A 16,447-nucleotide genomic window follows, 5' to 3' on the forward strand; every position below is an offset into this window, starting at 1 on the left:
AATTTTTATTTTCATTATTATTTACAACATTATTTTTTTTATTATTATTTTATTTTTTATTTTTTTTTTTTATTTTTTATTTTTTTTCATTTTCATTTGCTTCAATTTTCAGCAAAATTTGAAATTATGTATTTTGTTTACACTTTTCAATAAAAAACAAAATTGTAAGAATAACAATTCGCATTAGTTTTTAATTCTATAGTATAATGTTAAAGTAAAATAGTAATAAATTATTTATTCTTATAATTTATAATATCATGTAATATATGTTCATATTATTTGTATGTATAATTATAATAACATTATCATACATTTTTACTGTTTATCATTAAATTTAATGAAAAAAAATTTTGAATTTTTTTTTCTTTTTTTGGATGTACAACTAACATTTTAAAATAATAATTATATATATTTAAGAATATCAAGTAATATTTAAAAAATTGGTATTTTCAACAGAAAAATTAAACTAATTTTTTTAATTATTAACCGGGTGCCATATAATAAATAATTTTTTTCTTGTTTTTTTTAAAAGTACAAAAATAGAAATAAAAATGTATAAAAGGAATAAAAATGAATGGATTAACGGGTTTCTACTTTAAATTTATGCACACACTTTTAAGTATAGAAACAATTTTTTTTTAAAATTGAATTAACTCAAAGCATGAAAAATTGAAATTAATCAATACAATTAATATATATTATTCTTACATGTGTTAAAGAAGTATACTTAAGAATAAATTTTTTATTATTTTAGTTAAATATAAAAGATATATTTAGTAATGCAGAATACCTAGAGGTACCTTTTCTTGTTTTTATCATTAATGTTTATTTTATTTAATAATAGTTTTTAAAAAAAGAGTTATTTAATTTTAATTTTTTTTATATATTTTATTAGGTAAAAATAATGAATGATAAAGATAAGTAATTATAAGCGCAACCACTACATATATCAGTAATCATCGTCTCGTAAATGAAAGGATTTTGGATACACAGGATATTTTGGGCACTTTAAAGAAGTGTTATAAGAGAGAAAAGGTGTATAACATATCCCTATGTTTATTTAAAATTCTTGCTTTAAAACGTTTAAATTGGGTGTGTAAATATTCTACTAATGTAAGACATCAATTATATGCGTAATAACTGTTTTTATACTTTTTGTTTATATTATAATTTACTAGCTCCAAAAAGGAAATTTTATTAATATGGAAATAAATATATATTTTTTTAAATAACTAATGGATATATTAATTTAAATAGTATACTGCGCTTCGTAATTAGAAGAACAACAAAAACAATCTATATAATGAATTATTTTTGATATGTAACAGATCACATAGCTGAGTACATACATGAAGTATGTTTTATAAACTTTTAGAAAAAGATGTACTAACGGAATATGTAGAAGATAGGGTGAATGTGTAAGATGAAGAATGTGACAACTAATTTGTAAAAATGATTGAAAGTTTAATGACAAACTATGGTATAATGGGCTTGCATACTTAACATTTTATGAACATTTTAAGCTGATAAGCAAATTATAAGAACTGAATGTTAAAAAATATTTAGAAGTAAAATATGATAGATCAATACTAGAACATTAAACAAATATAAAATCTTATTATGAAGTATTTATAAAATATATGTCCCATTACATAAAATTTAAAAAGAAAAACGATAAATGCATTTAATTTGAATTATATCGTGCATTGAAGCATGGAAACGTAAGTACGCATTTTACGCACAAAAAAATATATATAGAAAATCAAAAAGGTGTCTATATGGAAACGGATACATTTCTCCTACGTTGTTATGCGACATTATGTTAGTAGTATTTTCAATACTGAATTTTCTGGGGAGGTTGTTTATTTTTTGGAATAATATCTTATCCGATGATATTTTATATTACACTGAAACATATAAAAATATATATATTCCGCAGATCTTATGGAAAATTTAAGTAATTATAAATTTTTTTGGGATTAGTAATATTATATTACCCAAATAACAATTATTGTTACATATTTTTTAAGTTGAGTATCAGCATAATTAAGTATTTTGAGTATTCGAGAGAAAAAACATATGTTTATTCCTAGTATGTAGACAATTTGTACATATATAATATATATGGTATTTAAAGTAATAATTAAGTTTAGATATTAATTTATTACAATTTTGTGTGATCTTCTTACCTTTTATAGATATTATTTTTATATTATTTTTTTAGGTTACATTTGCTACTTCTTATTAAAAATGTTTGCATATATATATATATATATATATGTATACTTATGTGAAAGTAATATGTAATAGTAGTTAATTTATGTACCTCTGTACACACTGATTTATAGACATAATAAACTACATTGTATTATAAAATGTCTATGAAGTGAAATTTAAAATTTTAACTATATATTTTTTATATTACTCATCTGCTTAATTTTAGTGTACAATATGGTAATATTTCTATAAGAAAAATTCTAAATTTTTTCATTTTTTAGATTTTTTAAAAACTTGCTCAAAGATGGGAAAAAAAGTGGACTTTATATGACAGAAAGGAGTAAAAATATCCAATGATAAATAATGTTTTATTTTTACGCTCTTACATCTATCTTAGTAAATGCAAGTAATTTCAAAATATGGAAATCCAGTTATGTTAAACCTACTATTCACTCGAATAGTTCATATTATATTTGTGTAATTTTTTTAAAAAAAGATAAGCTTTACATAACTTAAAATTTTATATAAAGTTTGTCAAAATATGGATTATTAAAAAATTTATTAGTTCTGTATGTTAATTACATAATGTAAAATAATGTAATCATTACCAAAAAATAAAATTTATGAGATTAATTCTGCATATGTATGTGTCATAATTACCCTTATAAAAGAAGGAAATTTAATTTTTATTTGTAGAAAGTGCCATATTTTATTTTACTTTTTTTTTGGAGTTATTTAAAATGTATGCTTTTAAAATATTACATTGTTTATCAATTTTATTGTAAATATAATATTTTAGCAAATCTTTTCCATTCAGCAAATGAAGAATAGAAAAATAACTTCATTAACAAATGGATATATTAATAAAAAAAAAATGTACAAAGAAAAATGAAATTTAAAAATAAAATTTCGTTCAAAATCGCAAATTTTTTATTATAATTTAAAAAATGAATTTTTTGTTATATAAACTAAATGTTATATTTTAACTTTTAATACTTGTTATAAATTTACAACTGGTGTGATGTTCAGCTTCTTCATTTGGAGATTTTTTGAAAAAGAAATTTCGCAGGAAAAATTTTAAATTATGAACGTTATATTTTTATCTATTTCTAAATAAGGTTTGTCATTAAAATGAAGTACTTAAAGGATAAATATTAAAAAGTAATAGAAAATACACTACAATATATAATGCCCAAACTTGGTACGCCTTATATGGTTAAAAATTAGGAGTGCACGATAGGGTTAGGAGGTAGACGTAATATAAGGTTTCTATATTTTTGAAGACAAATTTTTAAAATCAAATATTCTACCATCAATTTTATTTCTAAAAATAATAAAAAAAAAAAAAAATCGTATACTGTGTATCTTATACTTTTGATATATGAAAATGCAAAAAAATTAATAAAATACATCTTATTAAATAAAAGCAACTTTTAAGCTTCCAGCACTATACTTTTTTATAAAAATTGTGACGTTCCGATGTTTTGAGGTAGTTTTAAAAAGAACAGTGAAAAAAGGATAAAAAATATATTTATAAAAAATAAATTAGTTTTCCTTTCATGCAAAATATCTTTTTAGAGAATATTGCATCAACACACAATTATATATTAGGCTTAAAAAAAAATTCATTTTAATTTTGTATTTAACCATAAACAAGAGAATTAAAATATATATATTTTTTAATTATATATATTTTTTAAAAGAAAAACGATAAAAATATTTTCGTATCTTGGTTTATGAAAAAATTAGAAAAATTCTTATTCGTACAAATTTTTTATGTGTGAAAATAACTTTTCCAATTAAAAATGTACGTTTTCTAATAAAACAAATTATTATAAAAACCCCATAAATATGTGGGAAGAAAATTAAAATTTTTTTATAATTTAGTAGCGATTTCTTATAATTATATAATAAATTTAAATTCAATGTGCTAATAATAATAATTATATGTCACATACACGACATTTTTAACGGAACAAAAATGTAAAAAAAACTTTAAAATGTGAATTTATTTTGAATAATTTTATAGAAAATTTAAAATTAAAAAAAAAAATTTTTTGTTCTATTATCTTATATTTAAAAATATTTTTTCTATTATATTTTATTTTCTATTCATTTTATTATAAAATTTTTAGAATTTAAATTAATCCTAAAAATAAAATGAAAATGGGTACATTAAGAATTATTACGTATTTTTTTTTATGATATCGTAGTTTTATTATGATGCTTAACCCCACTTTTTTATTTTTTTATGCATATATTAATGAAACATAGATTTCTTATTTTTACAGTAGAATTTGCCCATATATGAGATTTAATATTTTGTCTTTATTCAAAATGGTATTTTTTATATTGAAGAAATTAAAGAGCATAATTTAAATCCTTGAATTATGTAATAACATATAAAATCATAATTTTTTTTTGTTCTACCAAAAAAAAAAAAAACAAATATTAATGCGTTAATAGTAATATTATATATGCCTATTTTTAAATGTTAAATTCTTTATTTCTTTACATTTTATTTTAAAAATACATATTTTGATTATATATTGTTATTATTTCGTAATAGTACTAATTTATTATTGATATAATTGTAATTAAATAAATAAATGATTGCATATTTTATTGAATTTATAGTAAATATATTATAAATGAGTATATGAAAATGAACTTCATAACATATTATAAGATGATAAAACCCATAAAATTTAAAAGAAAAAAAATTTTTATTTTTTGTTAAAGATTAAATTATTTTGTTTTTAATTTTTATAATGAAGGATAATACTATGAAACAATTTCTACATTTTTTTTTATTTTTAAATTCAAATTTGTTTAGTAATTGCATTATAGAAATTTTTTCTTTTTTGTTTGGTAGAGAATTATTAGTAGTACTGATGAATTAAAATTAATAAGAATATGTTTTACATTTTTAATAATTATTGTTTTAGTAATATAATTATGTAACTTAAATAGGAAAAAATTTTTAATTAAATGCAATTTTTTCCTTTTTACGTGAATATTTATATAATAATTATATTTGTACGAGGGATCTAAAATGTCTTAAATTTTAAAATAATAGAAAAAAAAAATGACCAAAAAAAAATATAACTCAACAATCATTGAGAGTTATCAAAGGAGCTACCAAATAGATAGAAACTCTATTATTAAAAAGGATTCAGAAGATTTAAAGAAGTATCATATGGAAGATAAAACGAACAAAATATTCTTTATTTTTATTAAAGTTATTACTGTTGTTTTAATTTGTTCATCTAATTATGATGATGAAGTAATATGATAATTTTAGTAACACATAAAAATTTTTACGTAATTTCTTAAATGTATATTTTCCTTTTAAAACAAATATTATATTAATATAAAAATAAATGTTTTTGTTTGACATAATTGTTCATTATAATTTGTATAGGCTACGAACGATGGTAAATCATGGTTTAAGAAAACAAATTTAAATAATGAATTAAATGTAAGATGTAACAGAAAGTTAACTGAAGGAATCTCAGATATTGAAAAAAGATATGAATATATAAACGAACAACTAGAAAGGTTGTTGAAATATGATGATAATTCCCTTTTAAAAAACTTAAAAAGATTAAAAAATAATTCCACTTTTAAAAATGAATCATGCGAATCATTAGAAAATGATCATTTTAAGGATAGTTATAATAATAAATCTATGAATAAGGATAATTTGGAAAACAGACATATTCTTGATAATAATAATAAAAAATCATCTAAAACATCTAAATATTATGGAAAATATGATGATATATCTTCTGAATTTTTAAAGTATAAAAAGATTTCTGATGATGAATTTAATAAATCAAAATCTGGTGATCAATTTAAGGAAGGAATAAGTGTAATGGGAAAAAACAATATAAAATTGGTTAATCAAGATAATGCGTTAAGGTACTATAAGGAATTTAAAAATCAAAAAGGTAAATCAAAAATGGACAATGATTTTGAAAATAAATTTAAAAGAACAAAACACAATGAAGATGATGACACAGAAGATTATGAATTTAGACATAATGACAATTCTGTTTGGGAGGTTGAACCATTAAAGCATTACGATGAATTTAAAAGTCAGGTTGATGAATCAAAATTTGATGAAGATTTTAAAAATCAATTTGGTGAAAAAAAACATAAAGAAAATGTAAAGAATCTATCATATAATTTTGAAAATAATGATGAATTTGGCAGTGAATTTGATACTTTAAATGATAATGAAAATTCGAAGAAGCAATTTGATGAATTTAAATATAGCCTTGATGACATTAGAAATCATAATGAGTTAATAGAGAACGGGAGCTCACCTAAAACATTGGATGAATCACAATGCGATATTGACTTTAGTGCTGAATATAAAACGATAATGAAACATGCTAATGATGATGACAAACGACATGATGCAGTAAATTATTATAAAGAGTTTAAAAAAGAAGTTGATAACTCAATACTTGAAGAGGGCTTTAAGAACAACGTCGGTAGAATAAGACCAGATAATAAGGATAGCATACAACTTAATAAACATAAATCTAATGATAATGATAAGAATCAACCAAATAAATCAAAAACTTATGATAATGAAGAGAACGGTAGTAATAATTCGCAATTTAATGATAATGATAGGAATAAATATAATAAACCCCAAACTGATAATACTATTAATAGGCAATGTGATAGGTTAAGAGATGATATAAATTATGAAGATGGAATTGATGCATCAGAAGCTGATTCTGAGAAGCCATCAACTGAATTAAAAAAGGATGATGTTTCTGAGAAACGTTATGAGGCATTAGAATGTACTGAAACTGATTTTAACGATCTGTATGATTCATTAAAATATGAGGATGGTGAACTTGAAAATTTACAATCCACGTTAAAAAATTATAATAATTCGGACAAACAACCGGATCATTTAATGAAATCTGCCAAATTAAAGAATGAAGGTAAAACAGTGAAAACATCAGATCATTTAAATAGTCCTAAGCGTAGTGGAAATTCATATAATATAATAATAAGAGGGGATACTAAAAGGGGAAAACGAATAAAAGAACCAATGTATGAAGAGGATAAAAATTGTAAGTTTAAAAAAAAAAAAAAAATTCTTGTTTTAAGAGCTTACGATTTTATAAAAAAATTAGATTCAAATTTTGAATTACAATTTATATATTTATTGAAACGTCATAAACCAAGTGATTTGTTTTTGGTTAAGGGTGAAACAGGAATTACAAAAATATTATATTATTTGAGCAAATATAAAATAATTATCCCAATTTTTGTATTACCTTTCGTTGCTGGTGCGCCTTTGGTGACAGGTAATAAAGAACTAGCGTTCGGTTTAATATGTGTACTTATTGTAATATTAATTTATTATAATATTAAATTACTGAAGTGCCATAGAATAAAAAGGATTTTAAAAAAATTTAGTAAAAGTAATAATTTTAAAATATAGTATCTTCGTAAAAGAATTGTATTTTTAATTTTATAAAATTAATATAATTTTTTGAGTGCCCTTCGAATTATATTTATTCGAGAATAAAAAATAAATAAAACCTATGATTTAATAATAAATTTTGGATTATTTATAAACATATATATATATATATATATATATATGTATATATATTTCTTTAAAACAGTTTAACATTTTTGCTAATTTAAGTAGCTTATTTATTGCGCATTCATTTATAACAAAATATACTCTCAAAAATATTCTAGTTTTTCTTTTTTCGTAAAATTTATGTGTACAATTTATATGAAAACTACTGATAAAGTATCATATATATGTATATCTTTGTAAATATATGAATTTACTTTTATAATTGAAGTATTAATGCTTTTTATCTTTTAAAAATATACATGACTGCTTTTGTTTTCAATTTTTAAGATCTTATTTTAACCAATAATTAATGTATTCTTTAGAAAAATACATGATTGTTTTTGTTTTTAATTATTAAAATCTTATTTAAACTAATAAATAATCTTATTAACATTTTTATTAAATGAAGTGTAATTTGTATTCTGTAGTAAATTTATTAAAAGAAAAAAAGTTTATATTTTTTATTGTGTATTCGTATTTTATAGCCACTATAAGTAGGTGATAGTTCTTTAAAGTGATTCAACTCATAGGATATTTCATTTGATATATAGTACATTTATTAATATTTTATATAGTTTTTAGAGTTTCCCAAATATCCCTTTATATTATTTTTTATGTTTGTTATATATTCTTTGCTTTTAAGAAAGATACATAGACGTGTCTATTATTATGTTATGTACCCTATTTTATATCTTTAGGACAGTTGTAAAATTTTCAAAGATATTAACTTTTATTTATTTTTCTAGTTTTTTATTATTTTATTATTTTATTTCTTGATTGTTCTATGTGTAATTTTTACATTAGAAGACTACTTATATATATTTGTCAGGATAACAAGAATACTATTTCATTCACTCTTGATATTATAAATTTATTAGATGTTGTTACTCTATTTTGTAAGTAATGTTATCCAATTTTGAGTGTTTAAAATATAAGAGAAAATTTTTAGAATACCTCATTCCTTTTTGTTCGTGCATAATATTACATAAATTTTTCTTATATTGTCTAGATTTGTGTAAAGGTGATCAAAGGAGAGTAATACTATTAAGCCTAAAAAAGGCAAAAATAAATTATAATTATGTGAAAATATATGTGTGATGATTTTAAATTAATATGAATATAAAACATCGAAGATATGTAATAGGGTAGCTTAATGAAAGCAAAAATATAATTATATTACGGATATAGATTACAAATAATAATGAGTTATACAAAATAACTAATTATTAATAATATGCATATTTAAAAAAAAAAGTATTAAGTATAGTAGTATAATAATATCCAATAATAAGAAAAATGCTTTTTAATATTTGTGATAATCTATTACATGGAGACAGACACGAATAAATAATGAATATTAAGTTCAGAAATATATTATGAACTTCTGATTATAAGAGTGAACTATCAGCGTTTTTATAAAAAAATTCCATATGTAATTAATAGAAGTAGATGAATACGTTCTGGTGTGAATAAATTATCTATAATTATTAAAAAGTTATTTGTACAAATTCCACATCAAGGAATATACAATAAAAAAAAAAAAATAAAATAATGAAATTTATGGAAGAGAGGAAAAACGATCATCATAAAAACTTATTCATCCTTAGAAAATAAAATGTTCTTTTTTTATAAATATAAGTTAAAATAACAAAAATAAAAAGAATTAATAATCTCTAAATAAATTATATAGAATATCTTGTATTGTAATTCTTAATTATTGTTATCAGTAGAAAATTTATTTACAGTTATTATAGTTTAAAAAGAAAAAATAAATATAATAATTGTGCTATATTCCATATTTTTTTAGGTTATTTTATTTATTTTTTTTTTTATCTTGTGATTTGTGTTGAACAGTGTAAAGGAAAAAAAAAAAAAAACAGGAATAATAAAGCTGATGTTAAACGAGAAACATTAATTAGTTAAATTTTTATATGTGTATAATTGGAAATATATTAAGGGATTGAAATAAATATAATAATTTAAATACAATTAAGAATATAGTTATTTTTAAAGAGAAAACATTGGTAGAACTAGCTAATAATTCCATAAAGGAAATAGTACAAAAGATATACAATTCTAACTATTATAGAAAAAAGTATACAAGTATAATTAAAAAATTAATTTTAATAATATTTAATTAACAACATAAATCATAAAATAATTAATATGTTTTTTGATATTGTAATGCCCTTTGGTTATCATTCATAGACAGAGGAAATAATGTTACAAGTTTCTTAATCACTTTCCTTAAGCATGTTTTAAACGAAGTCACGTGTATTTCTAAAATATAAAAAAATGATAACGATATTTAAGCACTTATGTATTAATATTATTTATTTAAAAACGCTTGCTTCGACATTTGGTTTTTACGTATTTATTTATTATTACATTTAAATTAGAAATTCTTTGTTATATGTTTTGACCGACTACCAATGATCATTTAAGTTCTAATCATGCATTTTATAATAAAGCGAAATATATAACAATAGCAAAAATTAGGATAATTCTGAGGAGCTCTTTTATATTTTACATAATGAATACAAATGGGATTAAAATGTTAAAGTGTCAATGTATGTGAGATATCAAAAACATGTTAAAACTGAAAAAAAAAGAAAAAAAAATAATAAATATAAATATATATTTATATAGTTACATAAACCCAAATTAGAATGATAAAGAGAATCATTCAGACAATTCAAAAACCTTATATAATTACACATAATACAAAGTAAACATAATTTTGTTATGTAAAATATTTTACACATTACTTTAGTAATTTTTGCTACATTATATCAAATATTGTAAGATAAATAAAATTTTAGTAATTAGTTTATTGTATTCTAAATGTATCATGATGATAGAACCTTTGAAATATTACCATTAATGTGATTTTTTCGTTGTACAGTTTAATATGTTTTTTAAAATGCCTATTTAGTTTCTTCGTAATGGAATTATTAGGTTATATATTTAAGTATTAAGTACTATTATTACATAAGCCTTAAAAAAGAACATAAATGTACACGTTATAGTATCTTCAAATAATTTGTAAAACTAAACACTATTAGCCACAATATTTAAAGGAATGTATTTATATACCCATAACATAAATGAATATGTGAAAATAGAAAAATGCAGAAACATGTATGACAAAAAAAAAAAAAAATTCATTAAAAATAGCTATTTCTACTAATAAAAATAGGTTTTACAAGTTCGCTTTTATTGAGTAACAAATGTAATGAAGCAGAATATATTATATCAAGAAAAATGAAGAAAAAGAATATTGACACATTATATATAAAGTATAATAATATAGGAAAACTAGATATGTACAAACCTGCTTTTATAGGTGTAAAAAATGAAATGAGGTAGTTTTCTAAGGTTTAAATTAGTATAAACAAATTTATAAACTTTAGAATGGAAATAATGCATAAAACCAACTGAATGGATACATTGTAAATGAGTCATCATCCTTGTTATGCACATACTGATATATTATTATTTAAGGATTATCATTAAATAGCAAAAAATGAGGAGGTGTATTATTTTAAAATATAGGTTAAATTATGTAAATTTGGATGTCTGGCAAATTAAATTTAGAAAAGTTTACATCAGTACAAAACGGAAGGTACTCAATAGTTGTAAGAATTAAAATTTTTTTTAAAAAAAATTTAATATAAAACGAATTAACAACTTATATAAAAATACAATTTTTTTTATTTGTATGGGTATACAAAATAATTAATGCGTCGTTACATAAAATGTGATCTTTTTTCAGTAGTGTAATTATGAAATTAAAAATTATCGTCGTACAAATAAAGAGTACATCTCGTTAACGTTATTAATATGTTTTTAACGCATATTATGTAATTAAAAATGTTTATAGAATTAAAACATATTAGAAAATACAACTACGGCATTTATTATATCGTAAATAAAAATTATTAGAATATTAATAGGAATGAATGTATTTTTGATAGAATGAAATTAAAAAACATAAATGTTAGGCACATAAATATGTAAGCAAAAGAAAAGATTGAAGTAAATGTATATTTCCTGCAATATCAAAAAAAAAAGAAAAGAAAAGAAAAAAAAAAGAAAAAAATTTATAATTATTTTTCAGTATATTTTTAAGAGTTCAGAAAACATATATACAATAAAAAATTGTTTCGATAATTTTATTAAGGCATTAATTTACATGCATAGATAATAAAGAGTTGCAAAGTAACACATTTAAGAGTAACAACAATAATGCATATACGCTTAAGTAATAACTTTTTACTAAAATAACGTGTTATGCCAAATATTTTTAGTAAGTTCTTGTGTTCTCTTTCATTAATGTATAATTTATGATTTTAATACAAGATATACAATATTTACACGTATATAATACACATATTATTTCTTTATTATATAATGTAAAATAATAAAGTGTACACTAACTAAAAAAACCAACAAAAATTACGTACATAAAATATTTTATAACCTTATATTGTATGTATATGCTGTATGAGTGTCGAATGATTTATATATATAAAAATAATTATAAAGAGTACAATTTTGTTTTACTCATTATAATAATAGTACGAAGCATATAATAAAATATGTAGATTAAGAATATATGTGTTAAATGTTTCTAGTAAAAATAATTTTGTACCCATACTGTATAAATAATATATTTGCAAAATGTAGTGTAGTAATGTAACAATATACTTATATTTTGTAGTTAATGAATTTTTTAATAATTTTACTTTTGCGCTCATTGTAAATTCAAAAAGAACTATTAGAATTTAAATTATTATGATTAGTATATATAAACCTTATTTAATTAGACCTTTACTTTTATTCATATATACTAATGAGACGAACATTGTACTTATATAAATAAACCCACACAGTACTGTACTTTTATAACATATTCACTTTTATTTTTTTTCATTATACTTTTTAAATGTATTATTTAACTTACTTATCCACTTTTCTTTAATTTTTTCCCGATATTCTGTCCATAATTTTCTTTTCATATATATGTACCTTTGAAATTCCCACCTTGCGCATAAATCTTCACCTGCGAAAGTCTTTATATTTTTAAAATCAGAATGTCCTTTTTTCAAGAAAGCTTCTGTCATTTTAATATTTATATTTTTCCATGTTTTCTTTTCATAATTGATTGGTATTTTGTAATCGCTTGCTAATGATTTACAGTACTTTAGTGTGTCTCCTTGCATACGAATATATTTTTTTTTTTCATGATTATACACAAAATTCCAAACAAGATACATAGTTTTGGGATCCACGGGTCCCTTTAAATTATTTATTTTTTCATTTAATTCTTCATCTGTTACATCTTCACATTTTTTTGAATTACTACATTTAAATAGGTTTTCATTTTTTTTAAATGTTTCATGATTCCCTATGTTTTTTTTCGAGAGATAATCTTTTATAAATGTATTTTCCATTTCATCGATCTTTTTAGCTAATTTTTTAGAAGCAGTATCTTTTTCTTCATGGTGCGATGAGAAAATTTCCTTCTTCTCTAGACTTGTTGCGTTATGATTTTTGATTCCCCTTATTAGCAAGGGATTGTATTTATACAATATCCTTGAATGTCTATTTTTTAGCTGCAGTTGCAAGTATAGGTTCCCTTTAGATATATGGATATACTACAAAAAGCGTAACGTTAAAAAAAAAATGAACCGTTTAAAAAATACCGTCTACATGTTAATTTAAATAGGTTAAAATAGTGGTGGGAAAAAACAATATACATATTTATATATATATATATATATATATATATATATAGTGATAAATTTAAAAAATGTCATACTTGTAATAAAAGATAAAACAAAGACAGAAGTAATGCACTAAAAAAAGAGGTAGAAAAAATATATGCTGTAACGTTTTTGTTTTTAAATTTTGTTTCCTTATTATTTAACGTTTTTTTAACATAATTTTTCCTTTTTTCTATATTCCAAAATGGAGGTGTTATGGTTAAAACCGAATTCGTTTTTTTGGTATAATTCTCCATTTTTTTTTTTTTTTTTTGGATATTATTATAAAATATGATGAATAAATATTTTATTTATGAAATATATTATTAGTTTATTTTTTACTTAAAGCTATAAAACTATTATTGTGTTATACTGTATTTGTCATTGTTTGACCACATTTTATAGGACTAATTTTCTTCAATATAGATAAAACAAAAACCAAAAAGTGCATATAAAAAAAAAAAATAAAATTATACCATATAAAAGAAAAAATAAAGAAAATGAAATATCCTATAACAAATGCTTTAGTTAAAACTAAAAAAATGCATTATTAAGTTTAAACTATTATATATATATTAATAACTAAAACTATAAAGTGAAGACGTTTAAAAAACAAACAAAAAAAAGGAACAAAATTTTTTCTTCTTTTTTAAATTAAATATTCTGAAAGTATGCATTCATAATTAGTAGTAATAAATTATAAAATTATAAATTCGATTCAACAAGAAAAGTTTAATATAATTATTATTCAAAAATAAAATATTTTTCGGTATTCTTATCTATATTTTAATTGATACATATAAACAATTAATAATTGTAAAAAAAGTAATTTGCACCCATGTCCATTTTTTTTTTTTTTATTACATAAAAAAATTTGTATACAAAAAAATAATGTTATGTCAAAAAATTAATAATTTATACACATATATCAATTTAAAGAAATTTGTTAGAATAATTTTTGTTAATTATATATTTTTAATTTTTGCATTTATATATTATTTTTTGAAATTTCTTTTTTCTTTTTTCATTTATGTTATTAGAACATTAAATTTTATTTCGTTATAGTAGTGATGTGCATATTTAATTTTTAACAGTTCTTTTAATTTTTCAATTTTATTTATATTTTTCGCTCATATTTATATCTAAGAAAAGAAAGAAAAATGAGAAGTGTTAAATAGAAATAATAAAATTTCCGTAAAAATATGAAATATACAAATTAAATACTGTAAACTAAAGATAATAGAAAGGTCCAAAGCATTTTAGATTTAAATGATATACATGTAATATATAAATTATCACATTAAAATATTTTTTTTATGAATACCTGAAAAAGGATTTAAACAAATATTATCATAATATTATTTTATAATATTAACTTTTTTGAAAACATATACCAATTACATAATACAGAATTATTATTGTGTGGAGCTATCATAATTATAAAGTGTACTACATTTCTCATATACTTTTTATATAAGCTTACAGAAGGGTTGCTTTTATAATAGTTTATCTATATTTAAAACTGGAGTAGTCTGACTGTTATTCGGGTACATATCATTATGTAAAAATATTTGTAAGGAAAATATCCTAAACATTAAAGAAAGCCAAAAATGTTTAAGCTTCAACGTAACTATATATGTAATAATAAAACGTTTACTTAGTAAATAATAAAATATGTGATTCAATACTAGATAATTAAAGAATTATATTTATACAATTGCTAAATTTAAAATTATATATATAAACTTCTTAAAGTGTTACTGCTGAACAATAATGTAAAAATATATAATAAAAGAAAACTGTTTAGATGTTTCTTAATGTAATGAAATATTTAAAAAGATTGATTAATTTTTTAGTAAGGAAATACATATGTATATTTATTTTTCAAGTATTTACAAATTGTACATAATATTGTTCTGTTAAGAAAACAGTTAAAAATTTATATCTGAGTTTTATTTGATCCATGTTATATAATTACACATCTTACTTTTTTTGTTGTGCATGTGTGAAAGTTTACAAGTTTTTATGAATTATATTTTCTACAGTTGAATTCGTAAAATAAATGGAAGAGCACAAGGTTGATATATATATCAAATTTAAGGTCTTATCTTATGTGCAAAACGTGAAATATACATATATTATTTAAATGTGAACAAATATTTAAGTATTAATTTATAAGATACAATGTGCATAAAAATAAATTGATTTTTAGGAATTGACAAAATTGATGTACATAAATAATATATATTACAGTAAAACAAATTCTTAACTGATGAGATATTGGTTAAGTACAAATGTTCTATAGTTTAAAGATCCCAAGAAATATACATTTACGTAGTAAATTACAAAATAATGATAATTGGACTGAATACTTATATTAGTACTAATATATTTACTTAATAAATAATTATACGGAATATAATAAAAATTATAAATATATAATAATAAAAACTCAAATAACTTTTTAAAATGGAAAAATAAAAATTACGATATGCTTTGTTAAAGGGAAATACATTACATTATACAGTTATATTATATGTCCTTTTATATATTACTTAAAACAAAAGTTTATCATTCATTATCATAATATTACAAAATAAAAATTAAATAAAAAGACATCGTTTTTAACGAACGTATTTTTTATATAATTATTCAGAATTAACAATATTAATATTTAAAAATTAAAGGTTCTGCTCATATTAGTGGACATGCAAATTTATGAAAAAATAATTCAGATAAAAAATGAGAAATATAAGTTCAAAAGTTACAAATGCATTATTTTAACATATATTTTTCCTTTTATATATAGATAACCAAGATTACTTAAAAATTACTGTACTGA

The 16,447-nt window shown here is 20.3% G+C and overlaps 2 protein-coding genes across 2 annotated transcripts; one reads left to right on the forward strand and one right to left on the reverse strand.

Annotated features, from left to right (window-relative positions):
* Positions 1-5,305: 5,305 nt before the first annotated feature.
* Positions 5,306-7,690, forward strand: PmUG01_10049400 (Plasmodium exported protein, unknown function; the record flags this gene model as incomplete). Its single annotated transcript, XM_029005704.1, has 2 exons — positions 5,306-5,503; positions 5,642-7,690. The coding sequence occupies 2 exons, from the start codon at positions 5,306-5,308 to the stop codon at positions 7,688-7,690; spliced, it is 2,247 nt and encodes a 748-aa protein (XP_028862266.1).
* Positions 7,691-12,759: 5,069 nt separating this feature from the next.
* PmUG01_10049500 (Plasmodium exported protein (PHIST), unknown function) lies at positions 12,760-13,862 on the reverse strand (the record flags this gene model as incomplete). Its single annotated transcript, XM_029005705.1, has 2 exons — positions 12,760-13,497; positions 13,662-13,862. 2 exons carry the CDS (start codon positions 13,860-13,862, stop codon positions 12,760-12,762), a joined length of 939 nt encoding a protein of 312 aa, XP_028862267.1.
* Between the last annotated feature and the right edge of the window lie 2,585 nt (positions 13,863-16,447).

Source organism: Plasmodium malariae (assembly GCF_900090045.1).
Source record: "Plasmodium malariae genome assembly, chromosome: 10".
NCBI lineage: Eukaryota > Apicomplexa > Aconoidasida > Haemosporida > Plasmodiidae > Plasmodium > Plasmodium malariae.